General features: G+C 45.1%; 1 protein-coding gene and 1 long non-coding RNA gene across 9 annotated transcripts in view; one reads left to right on the forward strand and one right to left on the reverse strand.

Moving 5' to 3' along the window:
• Positions 1 to 18,349, forward strand: part of dpp6b (dipeptidyl-peptidase 6b) — a 35,695-nt gene extending 17,346 nt beyond the window's left edge. For 4 of the 8 annotated variants that reach the window (XM_037276311.1, XM_037276306.1, XM_037276307.1 and 1 more), the window contains exons 2-24: positions 8,430 to 8,544; positions 9,327 to 9,425; positions 10,669 to 10,763; positions 10,840 to 10,914; positions 11,016 to 11,068; positions 11,196 to 11,277; positions 12,376 to 12,496; positions 13,809 to 13,963; positions 14,062 to 14,159; positions 14,266 to 14,392; positions 14,810 to 14,848; positions 14,923 to 15,030; positions 15,095 to 15,186; positions 15,260 to 15,307; positions 15,372 to 15,484; positions 15,566 to 15,790; positions 15,869 to 15,938; positions 16,057 to 16,306; positions 16,383 to 16,485; positions 16,581 to 16,636; positions 16,709 to 16,781; positions 16,847 to 16,920; positions 17,070 to 18,349. In XM_037276311.1, coding sequence (XP_037132206.1) covers positions 8,430 to 8,544; positions 9,327 to 9,425; positions 10,669 to 10,763; positions 10,840 to 10,914; positions 11,016 to 11,068; positions 11,196 to 11,277; positions 12,376 to 12,496; positions 13,809 to 13,963; positions 14,062 to 14,159; positions 14,266 to 14,392; positions 14,810 to 14,848; positions 14,923 to 15,030; positions 15,095 to 15,186; positions 15,260 to 15,307; positions 15,372 to 15,484; positions 15,566 to 15,790; positions 15,869 to 15,938; positions 16,057 to 16,306; positions 16,383 to 16,485; positions 16,581 to 16,636; positions 16,709 to 16,781; positions 16,847 to 16,920; positions 17,070 to 17,216 — 2,418 coding nt within the window. In that variant the 3' untranslated portion in view covers positions 17,217 to 18,349. Of the gene's footprint in view, positions 1 to 2,744; positions 3,034 to 8,429; positions 8,545 to 9,326; positions 9,426 to 10,668; positions 10,764 to 10,839; positions 10,915 to 11,015; positions 11,069 to 11,195; positions 11,278 to 12,375; positions 12,497 to 13,808; positions 13,964 to 14,061; positions 14,160 to 14,265; positions 14,393 to 14,809; positions 14,849 to 14,922; positions 15,031 to 15,094; positions 15,187 to 15,259; positions 15,308 to 15,371; positions 15,485 to 15,565; positions 15,791 to 15,868; positions 15,939 to 16,056; positions 16,307 to 16,382; positions 16,486 to 16,580; positions 16,637 to 16,708; positions 16,782 to 16,846; positions 16,921 to 17,069 lie in introns of those variants that run through there. The other 4 variants (XM_037276308.1, XM_037276309.1, XM_037276313.1 and 1 more) reach the window with 3 other exon arrangements.
• Positions 14,722 to 15,378, reverse strand: LOC119137196. The gene is made up of 2 exons (XR_005100877.1): positions 15,239 to 15,378; positions 14,722 to 15,162 (listed from the first exon to the last, which is right to left on the reverse strand). It is a non-coding gene; the product is annotated as an uncharacterized LOC119137196 (long non-coding RNA).

Here is an 18,349-nt window from a genome sequence, read left to right on the forward strand (position 1 = left end):
CAGCCATCCGATGTGTCCGGTTGAAACCTTTTATACGCCGTGATTTACAGCGGCGGTTCCGCAGAGCAAGCGGAGAATCCATCCATGTTAAATGGTGCGAGTGCAGGTGCACGGGACAGGGGCCGCTGGAATCGAGCAGCTGGCCAACACAAACGGCTGATTCCCAAATCTGCAGGCCGTTGATGGATAAGAAAAGTCTCGGTGAATGTGACTTGAGTGTGCCTGGGAGAAAACAGCATCTGATCCGAAAATGCAGACAAGGGCTTGACACAACAACATGGCAGCATTAACACGAGGAGAACACGTGCGGTCAGAATAAAACAGCAGACAATGACTTCCCGTCAGGCCTTATTGGGTTTAACCGATAACGATCCGTGTTCTGGTCTTTGTCGGCTCCTCTCGTCTGTGTCGATCATTTTCCCCATCAGTCAGACACGAGTGGCAGGATGGAAGGAAGAAGGATGTAGGTCCGTGAGTGGCCACTAGAGGGGGCGAGCATGCAGTTTGTGATATTGTCTCTTCTTTTTTTCGTCTTATCTGTCTCACCATGTGGAAGTGTCCGTGTTTTAGTAGCGCACTGCTTCATACTGAAAGCTGTTTTTGATTGTTTGCACATCCATCAAGCAGTTGTTAGGTTGGGGGTTGGAAGCCAGGCGCCGGCCTGCCTGCGTGTGACACTGCATGGGCCTCTTTTGTGGGTTGCCACATTGGAAAAACATGCATTGTATCGCTAGCTTAAAGACTTTAAATTGCAGGTTTCTACCCCAGCTAACTTTATCCCAGAGAGACCCTTGGCTGGGCCATTTTATTTTTTCAATTCAATATTCATGACCTCTAAAAAAGTCAAGATTAGATGGGCTTGGCAGATGCAAAATTTCTTGTATTGTCATCATTTGGTTGATTGATTGGACCATCTCAGTGATTGGTTATCGTTTTTTTTTTTTTTTTTTTTAACTTGCCGACAATCCTGATGGTGTTCAGCCTTGTCGAGCTGTTGTGATTTTTATGTATTTATTTCCTCTTTCAATGACTTCGTAATGAACTATAGAATTGATGCTGCACTTAGGCTTTCACAAATGAATAAATCATTTCCTCGCCGTGTTTAAAAAAAAAAAAAAAAAATCATCTAATGATGCCCCTTCTGAGAGCACTAATGACGCTAATGGGCATTGGCGTAACGAGGGAATCTTTTCCCTGCTGCGTTCCGCTTGCCGCTGGCTCTCCTCCACAATCTTGCTTGGTTCCATCTCTCCCCGCAGACGATTGCTTTGAAAGGCCAGCGACTGTGCCCTGCCTCTATTCTTGCTTTGTGTGTGCGTGCATGTGTGTGTGTGTGTGTGCAAATAGGCTGTGCTAACAAGAAGGCCTTGCGTGTGCACAGAGTGATGTGACAGACACGCGGAGAAGATAGCGCTTCGGCGCTAACAATGTTTTGTTAGTAGCAGCAGCCGCAACTATTTCCGCCGTATGTGGGAGGACACTAAAGAGTGGCTCTCGAGAAGCAGGCTTGCAGCAGCGGCAGGCAGCTTCGCTTTGTTTTACAAGCAAACACAACTGATAATATGCAAATTCTGCCTTTTACTGTCACTGGGAATTGGGTTCGGAACGGCGAGATCTCTCCGTCGGCGATACCTGGAAGGATTTTGTTTTTGTTGCACCGATCCTTGTCTCGGTCGGCTCGGTAATGGTCTGAAATCGTGCGGGGGAGTTGATCCACGCCGACAAGCTCATTTAAAGCCGTCAGATGGAGCCTGCAGATTGAAGCGGACGTGTGACAAATTCATGAGAAAATAAATAAATAGTCCTGACACGGCAATTTGGAATGGAAAGCCAGCGTGCGATCATATCTGAATATTTTCCAACGATAGCGATCAGGCCTCTGAACATAAAAGAACAACTAAGTGACCTTTCGCTAACCCCCCCCTCCCTTAGTAACGGTTGCCAGGTTAGACAAAATGATGCTTCCATTGTCTGCACTACACTCAGTAGTGGCAAAGCATGTTGTTCTGCTTACAAAAAAAACAACTCCCACTCTCCCAAAAAAAGAAAACCTTACTTGCAACAACAAAACTCCCACTGTCAGCCAGAAAATGCTTACAATTACCTGACACGGAATAAAAACTCTCCAAAGAACCTTTTACTCACAGCCCAAAGATCTTCCAGTCTCACCTTTCACCTGCATAAAACGTACACACTCACTAAAAATAAAAAATAAATCTCTCATGCACAAATAAATTTCATACCCACCTAAAAACAAAACAATCTGTCTCACTCACAACAAAGTCTTTAATCACAGAAAATTAAGATCACATTTTTCCCCAAAAACGCTCACACCCAAAAACATATTTTTGTAAGATGTGAGGTGAAATTAATTGGAATCATTTGCACAAAGCCCACAAGGTAAGGGCAAATAAGAGATGCCATATGAGCCAAAATTAACATTGATAATAAAAAACCTTTTCCCACTCACCCCAAAAACTTTGAGCCACCCCCACAAAAAACTCCCACAAATAAAAAAACTTGTTTTATTCCATTGCATAAAATGGCACTAACAGTAATCATCTCCTGTCTATTTAGTCTCCTCTGACATTTCCTCCCAGATCCATTCGCATGCTCTCACATATATGGAAAGTAATTAGGTGTGTGTGTGTGTGTGTGCATGTGTGTTGGGTGAGAAGAGCCCATTGATTGTGCTGCAGAGGTAAAGCTCCCTCCCTCCCACATGGCATCGCATCAGCTGCCGTGTGCGCCTATGGTCGTCATTATTTTAGCAAATCACCAGATATCCTTGAACACTCCGGCTTGCTCGCCACCTCCTCCCCCTCCCCTCCCCATCGCTCTGCCCGCCCGCCCGCCCGCCGGCCTGCCTCTCTCGCTCCGTATCTGTGTAGTCTTCATTATTCCACACCTGTCAGCAGCGGACGGACGGAAGCCGCACGCTGGTCCCTTCCTCCCCTCCGTTCTTCTTTTGCGCCCATGACTTCTGCCAAAGACTGCAGCGAGCCGGCCAAAGGCGCTCAGCAGCCAGAGCAGGTAGGACCTGCCGTGCTTCGGTGCTCTTCAGATATTTAACACCAGGGTCAGGGCGCTCGTGGAAGACGCGCAACTTGGAATTGAATATTTCATGAAGTCGCCTGAGCTCAGCTCTCAAACGGAGCTTTAGATTTCAGAGACCTCATCAGATTTTGGAGGACGTCGAACGAGGGTGGAGGCAAACACGGTGGGTGTTAAATGATGGGATGTGTTGTGGGTGTCGATGGCGCTGCCGACGCTGCCACTCCATGTTATGACGCGCACACATAAGTGAGATAGAGAATGTCATCGCTTGGCTATGAAGAGCTGGAGTCTAATCAAATGAAAATGATTTTGTCAACAGCTTGATTGTCAGGCAGCAGGTGTCGGGATATTTTCAAGGTCTGTGAGCGTGAAACTGCAATACACGTGCATCAGGGACGACACGCTACCAAAGTTTAGCGTCCATGGTTGATCCCGAACATTGGCGCGTGTTCATTTTTTGGAATATATCTCCTGTCGTCTTTGTTTCCCGCCATCACATTTGAGTATTAATCAAATAATTTTTTGTAACCGCGTCTCGCTTGCAAATTTCTAAGCACCACAGCACAGTTTTCAACATATTGTATAAAATATTTGCCGAGGATGTGTGGAAACGGAGGTCCTCCCATTCACGGAAAGCACCGATGTCCATCTTCATTTGTCGGACAGCCTTGGCTTCTTTGCTCTGCTGCCGGCTTGTTACAAGCCTGTTGCATCTCAGGGAATGAATTACCTTGCTAACACCAACTAGCGAAAGGGGCTTCCTCTCAAATGATGCCGAGATATCATTTGGCCTTGAATGCATCACATTACTGCGTCCTTCTTGAATCCCAAATACATACAAGGAAGGCAATAAACAGACAAAGTCAAAACGTCTTGATGAGTGGACTTGTTATGGGCCTCAGATGAAACTCCAGGCTTGATTGTGACACTTTGAAGGCAATCTGCAGTGAAAGAGCCTACCAAAAAAGAAAAATGATTCCCTCCCCCTGCTACCTTCACCCGAATCAGGGGACGGTCACATTCTAGCATCAGTGATTTAGACGCAAACACAAATCAGCAGAGTGAATGAAACATTATCTCGCCCTTACTTGGCCTCTGCTGACTCATGGTCATTGATTTAAACCTTCACATGACACCACTGGCCGCCACCCGCCATTATTTTACCTTTGCAGTCATGTCACATCTTCCTTTGGCTGTACTTTTGATTTTCAGCTGCGGTCCGCGGTCATCTGGAGCAAATTCCAAATCTGCCGCAACAAATCTCCACAACGTAATGGAGCACGCACGCACGCAAGCGCGTCGGGCCCTCTAACGGCCGACGTTACCTTTGACCTCATCTACTCGGTCGCAGTGGTCTCAGGGTAGATGTCCTTTTCAAATCAATAGGCAATTACCCCTGCTAACCTATCAAGTCGATAGGACTCGTTCTTGCTTTGATGAAGAACAAAAACAACTTTTGAATTGATTGCTTGCAATTTGTCTAAACAGTGATTAAACAGCCACTTTGTCACTTGAGTGATTTTAATGCTTTAATATGCGATGCGGTGCAGATGTGAAGCCAAATGTTCATTTCCTGCAGAGGAATTGCACATTTTTCTTGATATTTTCATTTTGAAATAGAACAAATAATGTTCTTTTGCATGAAAGGAAACAAAAGTTAGTTCAAGAACTTATTTCGGGGGCAAGCATCCATCCATCCATCCATCCATCCATCCATCCATCCATCCATCCATCCATCCATCCATCCATCCATCCATCCATCCATCCATCCATCCATCCATCCATAATGCAGGCTTGGGAGAGCATGAAAACGTTCAGTAAAAATGATCAGTGATTAAATGTCGCCTTTGTAACATAGAGTCTGCATTTGGTGATTAATTTACCTTCCCTTCAGCTAGCGAGCGTTGGAAGAAAAGGCTGAGTTACTTCCTGCTGAGTCAATCGTGACTAAATCAATGGCTTTTTCTAAAGATTCCAAAAGCGCTGGGTGAAATCACTTTTGAGCGATATTTTTACGTTCCTCTCGCCTGCGATGGGAAGGATGTGTTATTCTTTTGCTTTGTTTTGTACAAAGGAAACAAGGCCACAAAGAAGCCTGTAAATTGCACACTGATGTTTTGTACTTTTCCTTCTTTTCATTCGCCACAAAAGTCACTTTGTTGTCAGGCGTACAACGAAAATGTCAGTGTGTTTCTTTTTTTTTTGTGACTTCACATTGATTTTCTGACGCTGCTTGTTAGTATTGACTATTTGGGCCTCTGAGGCTATTGTTCATTTTTATAGCGGCTAGTTGACTTTATTTGCAATTTTAAAGAGCTTGTGTTGTCTTTTTAAAGTCACCAATAACATTTCATTTTGATGCTGTTGTTGAACAAGAAGCTGACACTTTTGTACTGGTTAACAAGACAACAATATATACATGCTGTGTTTTTGGAACAAAGCAAAATAAAGGCAGCCGAGTCCAAATGATGGATGGGAGCTAAAGTTAAATAATTCAGCGTCAAGTGAAATGTGATAATAGGACGAAGGGTAAGTCGCATGAATCATTGAGCATTATTTTGACTTATGCTCTTGTCTTATCAGCTGTGCGTGCAGCGACTATTGCCGCAATCGGACAAAACAAGCACAGAAGGGAGGAAGTGTCGCCTCATTATTTTCACCTGCAACAGCGTCAATGATTTTGTGTCCAGGGAAGGACAAGCACGGTCGCCCAGGCCGGGCCGGGCCTGCACAACAGTTCCCTCTCCTTCACGCCACGAGTGACTTGATTGTCCAATCAGTGTTTGGACTCGGCGAGTGCTGCTGCTTGTTTGTTTTTTTCCGCTTCACTTTATTTCCAGCTGCCACTATGGCAAACCGGCGCCAAGTTGTTTGGCCGCAAAGCCGGTCGACAATTCGGCATAGAAATGTGCTCGAGCAAGTTTAATTGTTACTCTCTAGGAAAAAAAAAGAAGAAAAAAAAAGCATCCTGGATATATGTGATTGGCCGGCCTCCATTTCGAACTATTTACTAGGGCTGCGTGATTATGGCCGAAATGATAATCATGTTTGTTTATTTATTTATTTATATTCATATTTTCAACTCTTTCTTTGAATAATTGGATTTATTTGTATTTATATTTTCAACAATGTAACTTCCAATCTAATTTCATGACTTTTAAACAAAAGTAACTAAAGACATTTTCCGCATCAGATTTTGGGTGTGAGTCAATTAGCCGTGCAGGTCCCACAGTTGCATCCAAACATGTCCCTTGGCTCGCCTGGGGCGTCTAACAATTCCTCGGCGGTGGACGGGCTGGATAGACGAGAGCTGTGGAAGCCAACCGGCATAAATTCTTAATGCCCTCTCATGAGCGGCCATGATTTATTGATGCCGCGCCAGAGGAAAAGTTTACCCTCGCGCCCGCCCGAAGGCCAACGCTTCAACTCCTGTTTTTTGCTCCGAGTCTCAGGTCCTGTTTCCGGTGTCCGATGTCAAGTTGAAGCCCGTGGGCTAACACGTGTGCCACGCGCTTTAACATGCCATCATTTCTTGCTTATTATTCCTGTGCACTTTACCGGACTGCGGATTTGATCCTAGTGGCTGCTGGAGTTGGTTCCCTTGGCAACCAGGTGCTGAGATCAAGAAAGATCCATTTCACACTTGAGCTGCGAGCAGAGACAAAGAGATGCTTAGACAAAGCGAAAGTGGGAGGCGGAGCGGATTAGGGAGAGTGGAAGGAAGCTTGACCGGAAAAAGAGCCTTGGCTCTTCGAACGCACGTTTCCAAGTGACGGGAAAATTGTTGCAAATGGATTTGGAGATAAAGTAACCCTCGTGCACAACAGTGAGCTAATGTGAGGCTTTTGGAGCTAGCGTGTCAAAATCTGCGTGGGTACGGTTACACTTATTGACAACCGTACCGAAACGGAGCATTTTCCCCTCCCTTGCGATCAAAGTCGGCCAAGGACGAATTCTCGGAACCGTCGACGGCAAACATCAGCTTGCCCAAACGCCACCAATGAATGACGCAAGCTCATGAATCTCTGCTCAGTGCTCCTCTCCAAAATCTTTTTTTTGACTGGCCATTGTGAAGGTTTCCACCTCCTTCCATGTGATCAGGCTCATAGGGCCAATTAGTCACGGAGGTGGGGGGAGCGCAACCGGAACAAAATATTTACTCACACACGCCTCCAAGCCTGCAGGGCTTCACTGCAGAGAGTCACAAATACAGCTGTCACACCTATGTGTGTGGGTGTGTGTGTCAGGCTGATGCACTCCACCGGTGCATTAAAATGCCCTCAGAGTGATGGAACAGGACCTTTAATGGAGGACGGCCGTCACTTCATTCTGTTGCTCTATTTGGGCAGCAATATCTTCAGCAGATATCATATAACTGCGGCAGGTGAATATCTTGCCAGTGCAACGTGCGAGTGTAAATCATGAACCTCGCTGCAATAAATCATCCTATTGACGGGCCCGCTGTTTTCTGCGTGTACTCGCTGTTTTTGTTATTGATTTGCAGTCGTAGACACACACACACTTGTGCACACAAAGTAATGGAGGTGTTCAAGTGCAGTTATTTTGTATTATAAGAGCTTAACTGTAGTTCTGTGGCCCAGTGGTACTTATATATTTTTTTATCCGCAATATGATTCCAAGTACTTGACACACATAAAAGGAGGAATGTTGAAACGTCGAATATTGACTTTGAATGGCTTGCATGCAAATTGTTGGCCAACCTGTGAAATGAAAGGATCAATTAAATATGTTGTTACCGGCCTCAATGTGCCCGTTAGCTTCATAGCTACATAATAATTGTTTCTCAGGCCATGTTGCTCGAAGACTTGCTCTTTTCAAGCAGCAAACCCAAAATGTGCAAAGAGTTCCAGAATTAGCACCGACTCGGATCCGCGCATTCAGCGGCTTGGTGTCAAAGTGCTGCTGCCTCCAAGAGTGGAAACGCTGGGTTGCCTTGGAACTGGCTACCGATCGCCTAAATTCAACATTCTTGCGCTCCCTCGGTTGCCATAGTAACAAAAGCCCGAGGACTTCAGAAGCGGGTGAAGCGGGTTCATTTGATGGAAGCTGCATGTAAAAAAACAAGTGAGACTGTGGATTTCAAATTGTCTCCATTTTTTTAAAATTATTTGCTGGTTCCTCTTGCATAAAAGCTAATGCTACTTCAGTCTATTAGCGGAGCTGGCTCAATACAGCTACCACTTGTTTGTCAGTGCACTATTCAGGGACTAGCAGCACTTTAAAAATCTATGATGTGACCAAGTGAGTCATGTGCTCAGCTCTCCTTGACATGCCAACTACGAGTTCAGTTCGAAGTTCATGTTGGATGATGTCATTGCATGCGTGATGTAACGTGTGATGTCATTCACCAGGACCTGGTGGGCAGCGCGCCGCCGCAGAGGAACTGGAAAGGAATAGCCATCGCCCTGCTGGTCATCCTGGTCATCTGCTCCCTGATTGTCACCTCGGTCATCCTGCTGACGCCTCGTATGTAGCCGCCGCCGCACGCACACGCTCGCTCGCTGGCCAAGTTCTGCGCTCTGTCTGCCGCATTCTTTTTCAATCTGACTGCTCGGTGTCAAGGCCTTACGTGATGATGAGCTGAGTCCCCCTCAAAAGAAGTTGAACGAAGATGATGGCCTTTTGTCAAAGCACCGCAGCTTTTATCTTAAAGAAAAAAAGAACTTTTGTGGCGAGAGCTGGCTGGCTCTGCTCGCTCGCTCAGCTCCTGCCAGCGGCTGATGACACGCCGGCGTTAACGTTTCGAGACCTGACAAAGAGCTTATCTTTCTCAGCTACTTTTGCAACTCCGGGGCACTCAAAGGCGCCGTTCATTCCGGCTTTGTCTTTGGGTTTATTTTATCTTTGTGATCTTTTGGTCTGATTGTCGCTCAGGAACGACACCGCAGCGGTGCTCACGTTCTTGCCCTCGCTCCAAATTGCTCTCTGATAGCATATTTTATATTATGAGCGCATAAACAAAATACTAAAAATGAATCGGTTCATAAGAAATCCCATGATTATCTAAAGAGTCATAGTATTGGAGACGTCATCTTGTCCGCGGCACCCTGTCCTCCCAGATTCAAACAAAAATCATCTTCAAACAAAATTTTTTTTTTCTTTCTCACTCGTAAGTGTCGTTTGAAATGTGAATCCGATTTCACAGGCGCAACGTGAAGCTTCTCCCTCCCCAGCCAGCGGCACAGCGACGCTATCTGCACTTTACAATACATTTCTCTCCTTTTCTTTTTGACATATGCGCTTGACAGGTGAAGATGAGAGCCTGGCCCTGAAGAAGAAGGTCACCCTGGATGATGTGTTTGGTCCCGACCTCCGTATCCACCGACCTGACGCCGTGTGGCTCAGCGGTGAGTTGAAACAGAAATTCTGCTTTGTCAGGCCAGCTTCTAGCTTCCAAAAACACTACAACTACATAAAATAAGAACATACCACCTTAAATAACATTGTGTTAAGTGAAGGCTAGAAACGCCATTTAATATTTTTTTGGTGTAAAATATTGCCATATCGTCTGATTAAAATGAAAAAATATGATTAAACTTCAAAAAATGTACTTCCAATTAAGTATTGGCGCCATCTGTTGAATGTAACTTGTAATTTATTTTAGTATTCACTATCATAATTAAGTTAGTTTAAAAGTCAAGTCATCCGGAAAGTAACAATGTTACTTTTCCGAGGCATCTGTGCCAACGGCGCATATAAATGCGTGACAAGCATCGTTCATCCAGCAAGCTGATGAAAACATTCTCAGTGCCTGACGAAATCATGGCGACATCGCATCTCGCGTTCCCATTTGGGCCCCGTGACCTTCCCGTAAGCGGCGGATGCGCGGTCCTCATCAATATTTCCAGGGGGCACGTCACCTACCCAACCCCCGCCGGGTCGCTTCTTGCCTCACTCGCCTTTGGACTCACCTCCGACTCGCCCGCCGCCACCTCCCGAGATGCAAACGCGTTTTACCGGCGCCGTCGAAACGAGCCGGCTGGCGACCGCTTCTTGCGTTATGTGCGAGTGAGCTATCGCTAGGCAACATCTGGGACGTAATCTCTCTTAATCTTATGCAAATCTACTTTAAGTACAAACAGAATGGAAGTTTGGCAAGTGGAACAATCGGCGGTACCCTGCCTGACCCTCCAGCTCACATCCATCCGGATGCCTGTGTGGAAAGGATTTACTTTATTACTTTAAAAGCGCTAAGTCGTACATTTAATCCCGCAAATGTGAGCAATCTTAGACCGTGAAACACATCAGTTTGATAACGCGGTAGAAGCTTTGCTTCATTTGGAATATATACGATATGAAAATGGATTCCATTATTATATTTTGAAGGTCAACAAAGTCCGTCTGTTCGTTAAACATGTAAGAGTGTTTAAATAGTTTTGTGTTAGTATGTAAACATGATTCATAACAAATTTCCAGGCATTTAATTTTTTTTAAATCAGGGGCGGAGCTAGAGGGGGCCATGGGGGCATTAAAAAAATGCTCAGATAATACCAATACGATTATTATTATTCTTTTGACCTCATCCGTGAGCAAAATGGCCTGTTTTGTGAATGAGTTCACCATGAACCTGTGTTGACTTCCTCGGCGCAGGTAATGAGCTGCTGTATCGTACAAGGGAAGGTGATGTTGTCAAGCTCAACGTGGACACGGAGGAGAAACGTGTTGTCGTGCCAAACCAAATGTTTGTGAGTGCACCTTAATCACCTCACTGTAGAGTTGTCACTTGCCCTGTTAGTCATTTTCTCTCTCGCTCTCATCCAGGAAAGATCGAAGGCCGCCAGGTACCAAGTGTCCCCTGACCTGCAACAAGTGCTATTTGCCTTTGACTTGAAACTGGTGAGGACATTCAAATTTTTATTACCACTGCAGCTTTTTTTTTTTTTTTTTTTAACCTGATGTTTCTGAGCCTTGAATTGTCATCTTATTTATTTCGGCAGCTCTATCAACATTCCTATGTGGCCAAGTACATTATATACAGCCTTACAACACAGTAAGTTTTTTCTCCAAATTGTAATCATTCACCTTGGCCGAGGGTTGGCCTCTCAGGGTCAGTGCAGCAACAGTGGTAAAGAAAAACATCCAGTGTACATGATTGTGATGGTGTTTGTCTTGCGCAGGGAAACATGGCCCTTGAACCCTCCCGAAGTGCACGAAGCTGTGCTGCAATTTGCTGGATGGGGACCTAAAGGCCAGCAGCTCGTAAGGCCTTACACAACAAAAACAAACCAGAATGGGAATTGTACTCTGAAGAGAACAACAGTATAGCAGGCGAATTTGAAAATGCATTTCACCATCTGGACTGAGGGGGGCGCGCTGAAGATGCTGAGCAACAGCAGCGCAGATGGCTCCTCAAGGCAGAACCAATCATTTGGATTGTCGCCTCGGGAACCAAAACACTGACGTGTGTGTATCATGAAACATTTGGGCACAGATTTTTTTAGCTGCATCCAAGCAGATAAATTGAACTAGTGTGCCCAGTTAATTTTGTGTTTGTATGCATTTGGCATTTACAGGCACTCATTGATATGGCGGGTCAGCAGGAGCAGGATCATTACCATTTTGTTTTGTTTTCTTCACGTGGCTTTTCATCGTAAGAGTTGAACAATTTATTATATTGTTAAAATCGATTGTTGCGACGTAAAATGTTTTACCTTTCTAATTGTTTTTTTTTTTTCAACTCAATACGTGTTGTGGATTCATCTAAAGGCTGCAATGGAACATTACCAGATGATTCCATTTAAGGTGCCAGGGAAAACAAAACGTCGAGCTCTTGTCTTTTATCACAGTCCGACGTGTTCACCCTCATTTTCATCCCAGCTTCTTTCGCTACAAAGTTTTTTGGCCTGAAATCCGTCAGGGATGGAGGCATTGATTATGCCGCGTCAGCGTCCAAATGTGTGACGGTGTGTGAAGTCAAGCAGATCAGATCTACACAGAGATGAAGATGCCCCCATTAAAGCGCAAGCAATTACTCCGCTGTGACGGAGCAATCAGCGAGAGGCACACAGATCTGAATGTCAGGTTGTTTGTACAAAAAAAGAGATCATGATGAGAAAGATCAAAATGAAAGTATTATTCGACAAAGTAGCATGTCAAAACTTCATCCAGGATTATAGCTGGCCTTTTCTCAAATTGAAATCCCTTTTCGTATTCTTCAGAAGAGTTCATTCCCTCAGGTTCAATTTTAGTGGTCGATGAAATTGTTGGCCTGCAAGACAGTGCCAATGAAAACTGAAAGCAGAATTCTTGCAGACAGGCGTCCGATTATATTGAGCATTTCCTTGTATTTGGCTGCAGATCTTCATATTTGAGAACAACATCTACTACAGAGCAACAGTAGAGAGTCGCACCATCCGGCTGGTTTCCAGCGGAAAGGAGGGCGTGGTCTTCAACGGCCTGTCTGACTGGCTCTATGAAGGTAGCCCACCGCACTCGTCAAACTCAACGCAACAATTGTAAAAGGAACATTTTTACTCTTTATACTCTGTATTGGCAGATGTTAAATATTCAGTCAATTTTGCTTCAGAAGGAAAAAAAGAATGTTGAGTGGATTTGTAAAGTGTTTCAGAAAAGCGCTGGTAAAATTCAAGCATCGATTGTAGCCACTTAAAGCAATCTCCACATTTTGACACCTCTATTGTCACACTAAGCACTGTATTCACGGTGAGGCTCTTTGAATTCATTCAGGAGAAGAAGACGTTTGCCATCCATTATGCAGCAGTCATATTGATCTTGTTCATCTAAATGTAGATCATGTATTTCAAAATGTGTTCATTTTATTGATTGAATTTGTTTGTTCAGTGTGAGGGTTTTTTCCTCCCCGCTGCTGTCATTTATGATAAAACGTCGAGGCTCGTCAATGGCGACTTATTTTCTCCGTAACGCCGTTATTATTTCCCAGGGGGCTTTTAATAACAATCTGTGAATGTTATGAATGTGTAATGCAATTACAAAAAGCCATTTATGGAGGGAGGATCTGTAATTCTACTGAACTGCTGAGGGGGGTCGGATTTAATCGTGTCCTTATTAATAGGATTATTTCTTTTTGGTGGCGCCCAGAAAGCGAAATGAGAGACGTAATCCATTTTCATTAGCGTGCAAAGATTTGTTTTGTAACGTTCTTCCCGCTGCCTCGTAAGGATTTATCACCCCGACACAAATCATGTCGCTTATCCCTGCGCGGAGAGAGCAAGAGCGAGAGTGAAGGTTAGGTTGGATTGTCCCTCTGTGCAGCTCTCGGCCTTGAGCTACACAAATGAATTGTGATTTATTTGCACTTTATTTTCCGAAGGCAACTTTTCGGCATCAACGCGCCCGTGCTGTGCCAGCCGCTCTCAGCATCCAAGTTGCTGTGAATAATCAATCAATAATGGCTCCTCCCGGAGTCATCATAAACTGAGGCAGTGTAACTAACTCAACCGTCTTCAAACACCACACAGTATCAAATCGTTCAGCCAATACGAGTTTAGCTTATGCGATACACACAAAACCTTCATAAACATAGACGCACAATCAATCCTGATGATGGTTTATCCCTCCCAAAAAGATGACGAGCTAATAGCAACAGGCTGCTTTCTATATAGCTATAGTGCCCCCTGTTGGATTACATTTGAATCTACTCTAACAATATGTTGTACTGAGGCACGACTGAATCATTTTTCTTTTATATTTCATCATGACTATTTTAAAATGTTTTATAATTGGGTTTTTTTTTTTTCCTTGGGGCCCAGAGGAGATCCTGCAGAGCTACAAGGCCCACTGGTGGTCTCCCGACGGCCTGCGTCTGGCCTACATGACAATCAACGACACGCTGGTGCCAAAGATGGAAGTCCCCTTCTTCACGGGGACGCCGTACCCCAACACTTTGGAATACCACTACCCGAAGGTAAGTCGCGACACGAACACGACGCTGTTGCACGGCTTTTGGTGTCGCACCTGAAACCCAAACGGACGTATCCGCTTTCCTTTGGGCCTCCTCCGCAGGCTGGGGAGGAAAACCCTGTGGTGCACCTGTCAGTGGTGAGCCTCAACGGTCCTCTGCACACTGTGGTCATGAAGAAACCCGATGACCCCCGAATCGGGTGAGAGCCCATCTCAAGGTGTCATTGATATGCTTCGGTGGCTAAGCCTGACGGCGGCTACTCCTGACGGTCCCTGCATGGACTTTTGTCCTTTTTTTTTTCCCAGGAGAGAGTATTACATCACCATGGTGAAATGGGCCACCAGCACCAAACTGGCTGTCAACTGGCTGAACAGAGCCCAGAACAATTCCATATTGACACTGTGTGAGGCGACCACAGGGGTCTGCGTCAAGGTGCGATGTTCTGCTCAGTGTCATGTGTGGCAATCGTTGTTTGACGTAGAAGCAAAACAATTGATTCAATTGATTTAAATAATTGCCTTCAAAAATACAATCAGATAATAAATGCTCAGGATTCATACCAACAAATGATGTGAAAATATTTAGGAGCTATTAAGAATGGGATCAGCTTGACCTTATAAGGCTTTAATTTCAAAGGAATGGCTGAAAAATACTGCCGCCATGTGGCCAAATGTTGTTGTTGCATGATTGCATGAACGCACCTGATAGCTTTAAAAAATTTTCTTTGTGTCAGTTTGTAATGAAGATGATTATACCATATATATATAAAAAACAAAAGTTTATATAAAATGTTTACACAAGTACGTGTGAGATCAGCAAAGGCTTAAATAACGCATTGTGACTTTTTAGAAACATGAAGATGAGAGCACAAGCTGGTTGCACAGACAGGTAGGTGTGAAACATCACCCGTGTGTTTTTGTTCACTAGCGTGCAAACACACCCCATTTTCTTCCCGTCCGCAGAATGAAGCGCCTCTTTTTTCACACGACGGACACAAGTTCTTTTTCACACGAGCCATCCCTCAGGGTGGGAGAGGGAAGTTCTTCCATATTTCTATGTCCACCTCCATGGTATGCTATCGCTCGCACAAGTGGATGTTTCTCGTCTGAGCTTGACTTGACTCATCTGCCTTAGCCCAACACCAGCTTGGACATACTTCAGTCGCTGACGTCGGGGGATTGGGATGTCACCAACATCCTGGCCTACAATCACCAGAGGAACCTCATGTCAGTTTGGCTCTTTTGCACACTTTTGCAAGCTCAGACGAACGACGCTTACCTTAGCGGCTTCTTTTCCCAGATACTTTCTGAGCACAGAGGACGACCCCAAACGGCGACACTTGTACAGGTAGACGCTTCCTCGGCACCTCGTCATCATGTGCGCGTCGAGTCACGTCAATGGCGTTTTACAGCACGGACACGATTCCTCCGTTCAACCGCTGCTGCCTGTCCTGCCAGTTTAAGTGCGGCTATGTGGACGTGTCGTTCAGTCACGACATGCGCTACTTCCTACTCAGCTGTAAAGGTGAGTCACCTCCAAAGCAGCTCTGTCATTCCAAAACAGCCCCTTTTTTTTTTTTTATTTTAAATCTGAACTTCTTCCCAGGGCCTGACGTTCCGAGCGTGGCCGTCTACAGAACAGAAGACAAACAGAGTAAAATGTCCTCCCGGAGATGTTTTTCTGTCCCGACTATCATGCGCATTTTGACCTTTTTCTTTTTTTTGTGTGCAGAGCTGTTGGACGTAGAGACAAACGAGCGAGTCAACGCCACGTACAACAACATGCAGATGCCCAAAGTGGAGTACAACACCATCACCATAGACGACTACAGTAGGCCTTTACGTGCATTGCACAAAGACTGCGAGCTTCAAAGAGAAAAATTGAAAAACTGTTTTGCGTGTGCCGCAGCTCTCACCATGCAGATTCTCAAGCCAGCTGGATTTGTGGACACAGCCCATTACCCCTTGCTGCTGCTGGTGTAAGTACGACCAGACGCAAATGTCTCCATATGGTCACGTGATCCTCCTTTTTTCGACTCACAAAATGTATGCGCCTGACTGAACATTAAACTCGACATCGTCGCCTCGTAAACCAAGCGACGGGACGCCAGGCGGCCAGATGGTCACCGAGCAGTTCCAGGTGGACTGGGCCACCATCCTGGTGAGCAGCTTCGGCACCGTCGTCATCCGCTTCGACGGCCACGGCAGCGGCTTCCAGGGTACCAACCTCCTCCACAAAGTGCACAGGAGGTTGGGCAAGCTGGAGGAACGAGACCAGCTGGAGGCGCTCAGCTTCATCTCCAAAGAGCCTTACATCGACAAGACTCGCATGGGAGTGTATGGAAAGGTAACGCCGGATGATATTCTGCGAGTCGTTCTCGCGTGAAAAAAATGGAACGTATCCATCTGTCGTCGTTGTGCAGGCGTACGGAGGATATTTGTCCACACTGCTGCTCAGCTCAGATGAGTTCACTCAGCTTAAATGCGGAACTGCAGTCTCGCCCATCACGGATTTCGAGCTTTACGGTAAAACTCGATTTTTTTATTCAGGCGGCCACGTTCAGCCAAAGAGTTCCATTATGTGCCATTTGAATATTCCCCCCCCCCCCCCCCCCAACCAGTGTCGGCATTCTCCGAACGATACCTGGGCTCAAAGACCGATTCCAGAGTCTACGCGGTATGTCTCATCATTTTCAAATCATTCAAGTAAGACTGTTTATGACTGTGAGTATTTCTTTTTGTGTGCCAGATGTCAAATTTAGCTCACAGAGCAGGTCAGCTGGTGCAGAAGCAGTACTTGATCATCCACCCCACTGCAGACGGTAATGACTCTTTTCGGAAAAGGCTGTAAGATTTCTTTTTTACTCATTATTCTTTCTGTCTATAGAAAAGGTTCACTTTCAGCACACGGCCAAGTTTATCAACCATTTAATCAGCAAGAAGGCCAATTACACTCTTCAGGTGAGATGTGGGGGGGGTACTATTTTTTTTTTTTTTTACACAAAGCAGACAGCACACCAAAGTACACCCAGCACAGTGGACCCTCCCCTAATGCATCAGTTTCTGTGCATTTTCACAATTTGTGCTGATAAAATTGTTCCCCTGTTCAGATCTACCCGGACGAGGGCCACTTCCTGCACAGCGAAGACACCCAAAAGCACCTGAGCCGCTCTCTGGTCAACTTCTTTGGGGAGTGTTTCCGGCTACCCGAAGTGGTTAAGGACGAGCAGCAGGACGTGGACGAGGACGATAGCTAAGCCCGACCGACGAGCCACCCCCGCCTCTGCCTCCCCCTCCCCCAGCCAGTGAACACAGCACAATATGCAACGCAGAACAAAAGAAAGCCGCCCAAGTCTGAAGTGCCCAACCTGCACGTTGCGACGAGGCTGCCCGCTGCCCATCGGAGGAAAGTCGACAAATCTCCCTGCACCTTTAGAACCATCGGACATGTCGTTCATGGACAAATCCTTGGAAATGCTACAAACCTGTGGGAACATTGACAACCTGCAGGCAAGAAAATACAACCATCGGGAAACCTATGAGGTGCACAACCTCCAATCAGGCAAATTCTAATGCTCAATTTTGATCGTTTACGCAGCGCATTTGTGCTTGCGTCATTGATATTTTACTCAGGGTGACTTAAGGTTGCCCTCACGGGTCTGGTTTTAAACAAATGAATGATAATGTTGAGAAATTAATCGAATTTTTATTGTGATTTCAATTTTAGCTTCTCACGATTGGATAGCAAAAATCAGCATTAGATGTCACAGGAGTTCGACATTCTTTTGTATTCTTCCTAATCCGTTGAAAATGAAACATTAACAATAAAAATGAAACATCGTCCGATTTTTTTTTTTTCTCAAGAGCTCGACGACAAAGTTGAGCATTATTTTCTTTGTGAGGGCATAATTTTGGATAGCACTTTTGTTTTGGACGCCAGGAGACAACCTATTCTGATCTTGTAATCGGTGAGTTTGATAATCAAAGAGAACTAACCTGGCGCCTCCAAGAAACCAGCACTTTTCAGCACAAAATATCGCCCCCTATTGACCCGGAGACTGAACCGCCGGTTTCTGGTGATTTTGCCAATGAATTAACTGGTTGTTGTGCTCACAAGTACAGTACTCCGTTTGGTGTTTTCCACCCTATTAGTGATGTGTGTCTTTTATACGAAGGAGTATTATGGAGAAACTGAAGGGAGAAAAGTCATTTTTTCTTAATTCTTTGAGAATTGATCATTTAAATCTCAAAAATATATATTTCATCTCAAAGCGTTTTCCCTCATTTAAATACATTCAACTTAAAAACCTTGAAAAAGTTGCAATCAAATTCCAAATATATAACAATCGTCACAATAGAAAACTTTTTATCCACAAGAAATACCATTTTA

The sequence above is a fragment of the Syngnathus acus genome, chromosome 17, assembly GCF_901709675.1.
Source record: "Syngnathus acus chromosome 17, fSynAcu1.2, whole genome shotgun sequence".
Taxonomy (NCBI): Eukaryota; Metazoa; Chordata; class Actinopteri; order Syngnathiformes; family Syngnathidae; genus Syngnathus; species Syngnathus acus.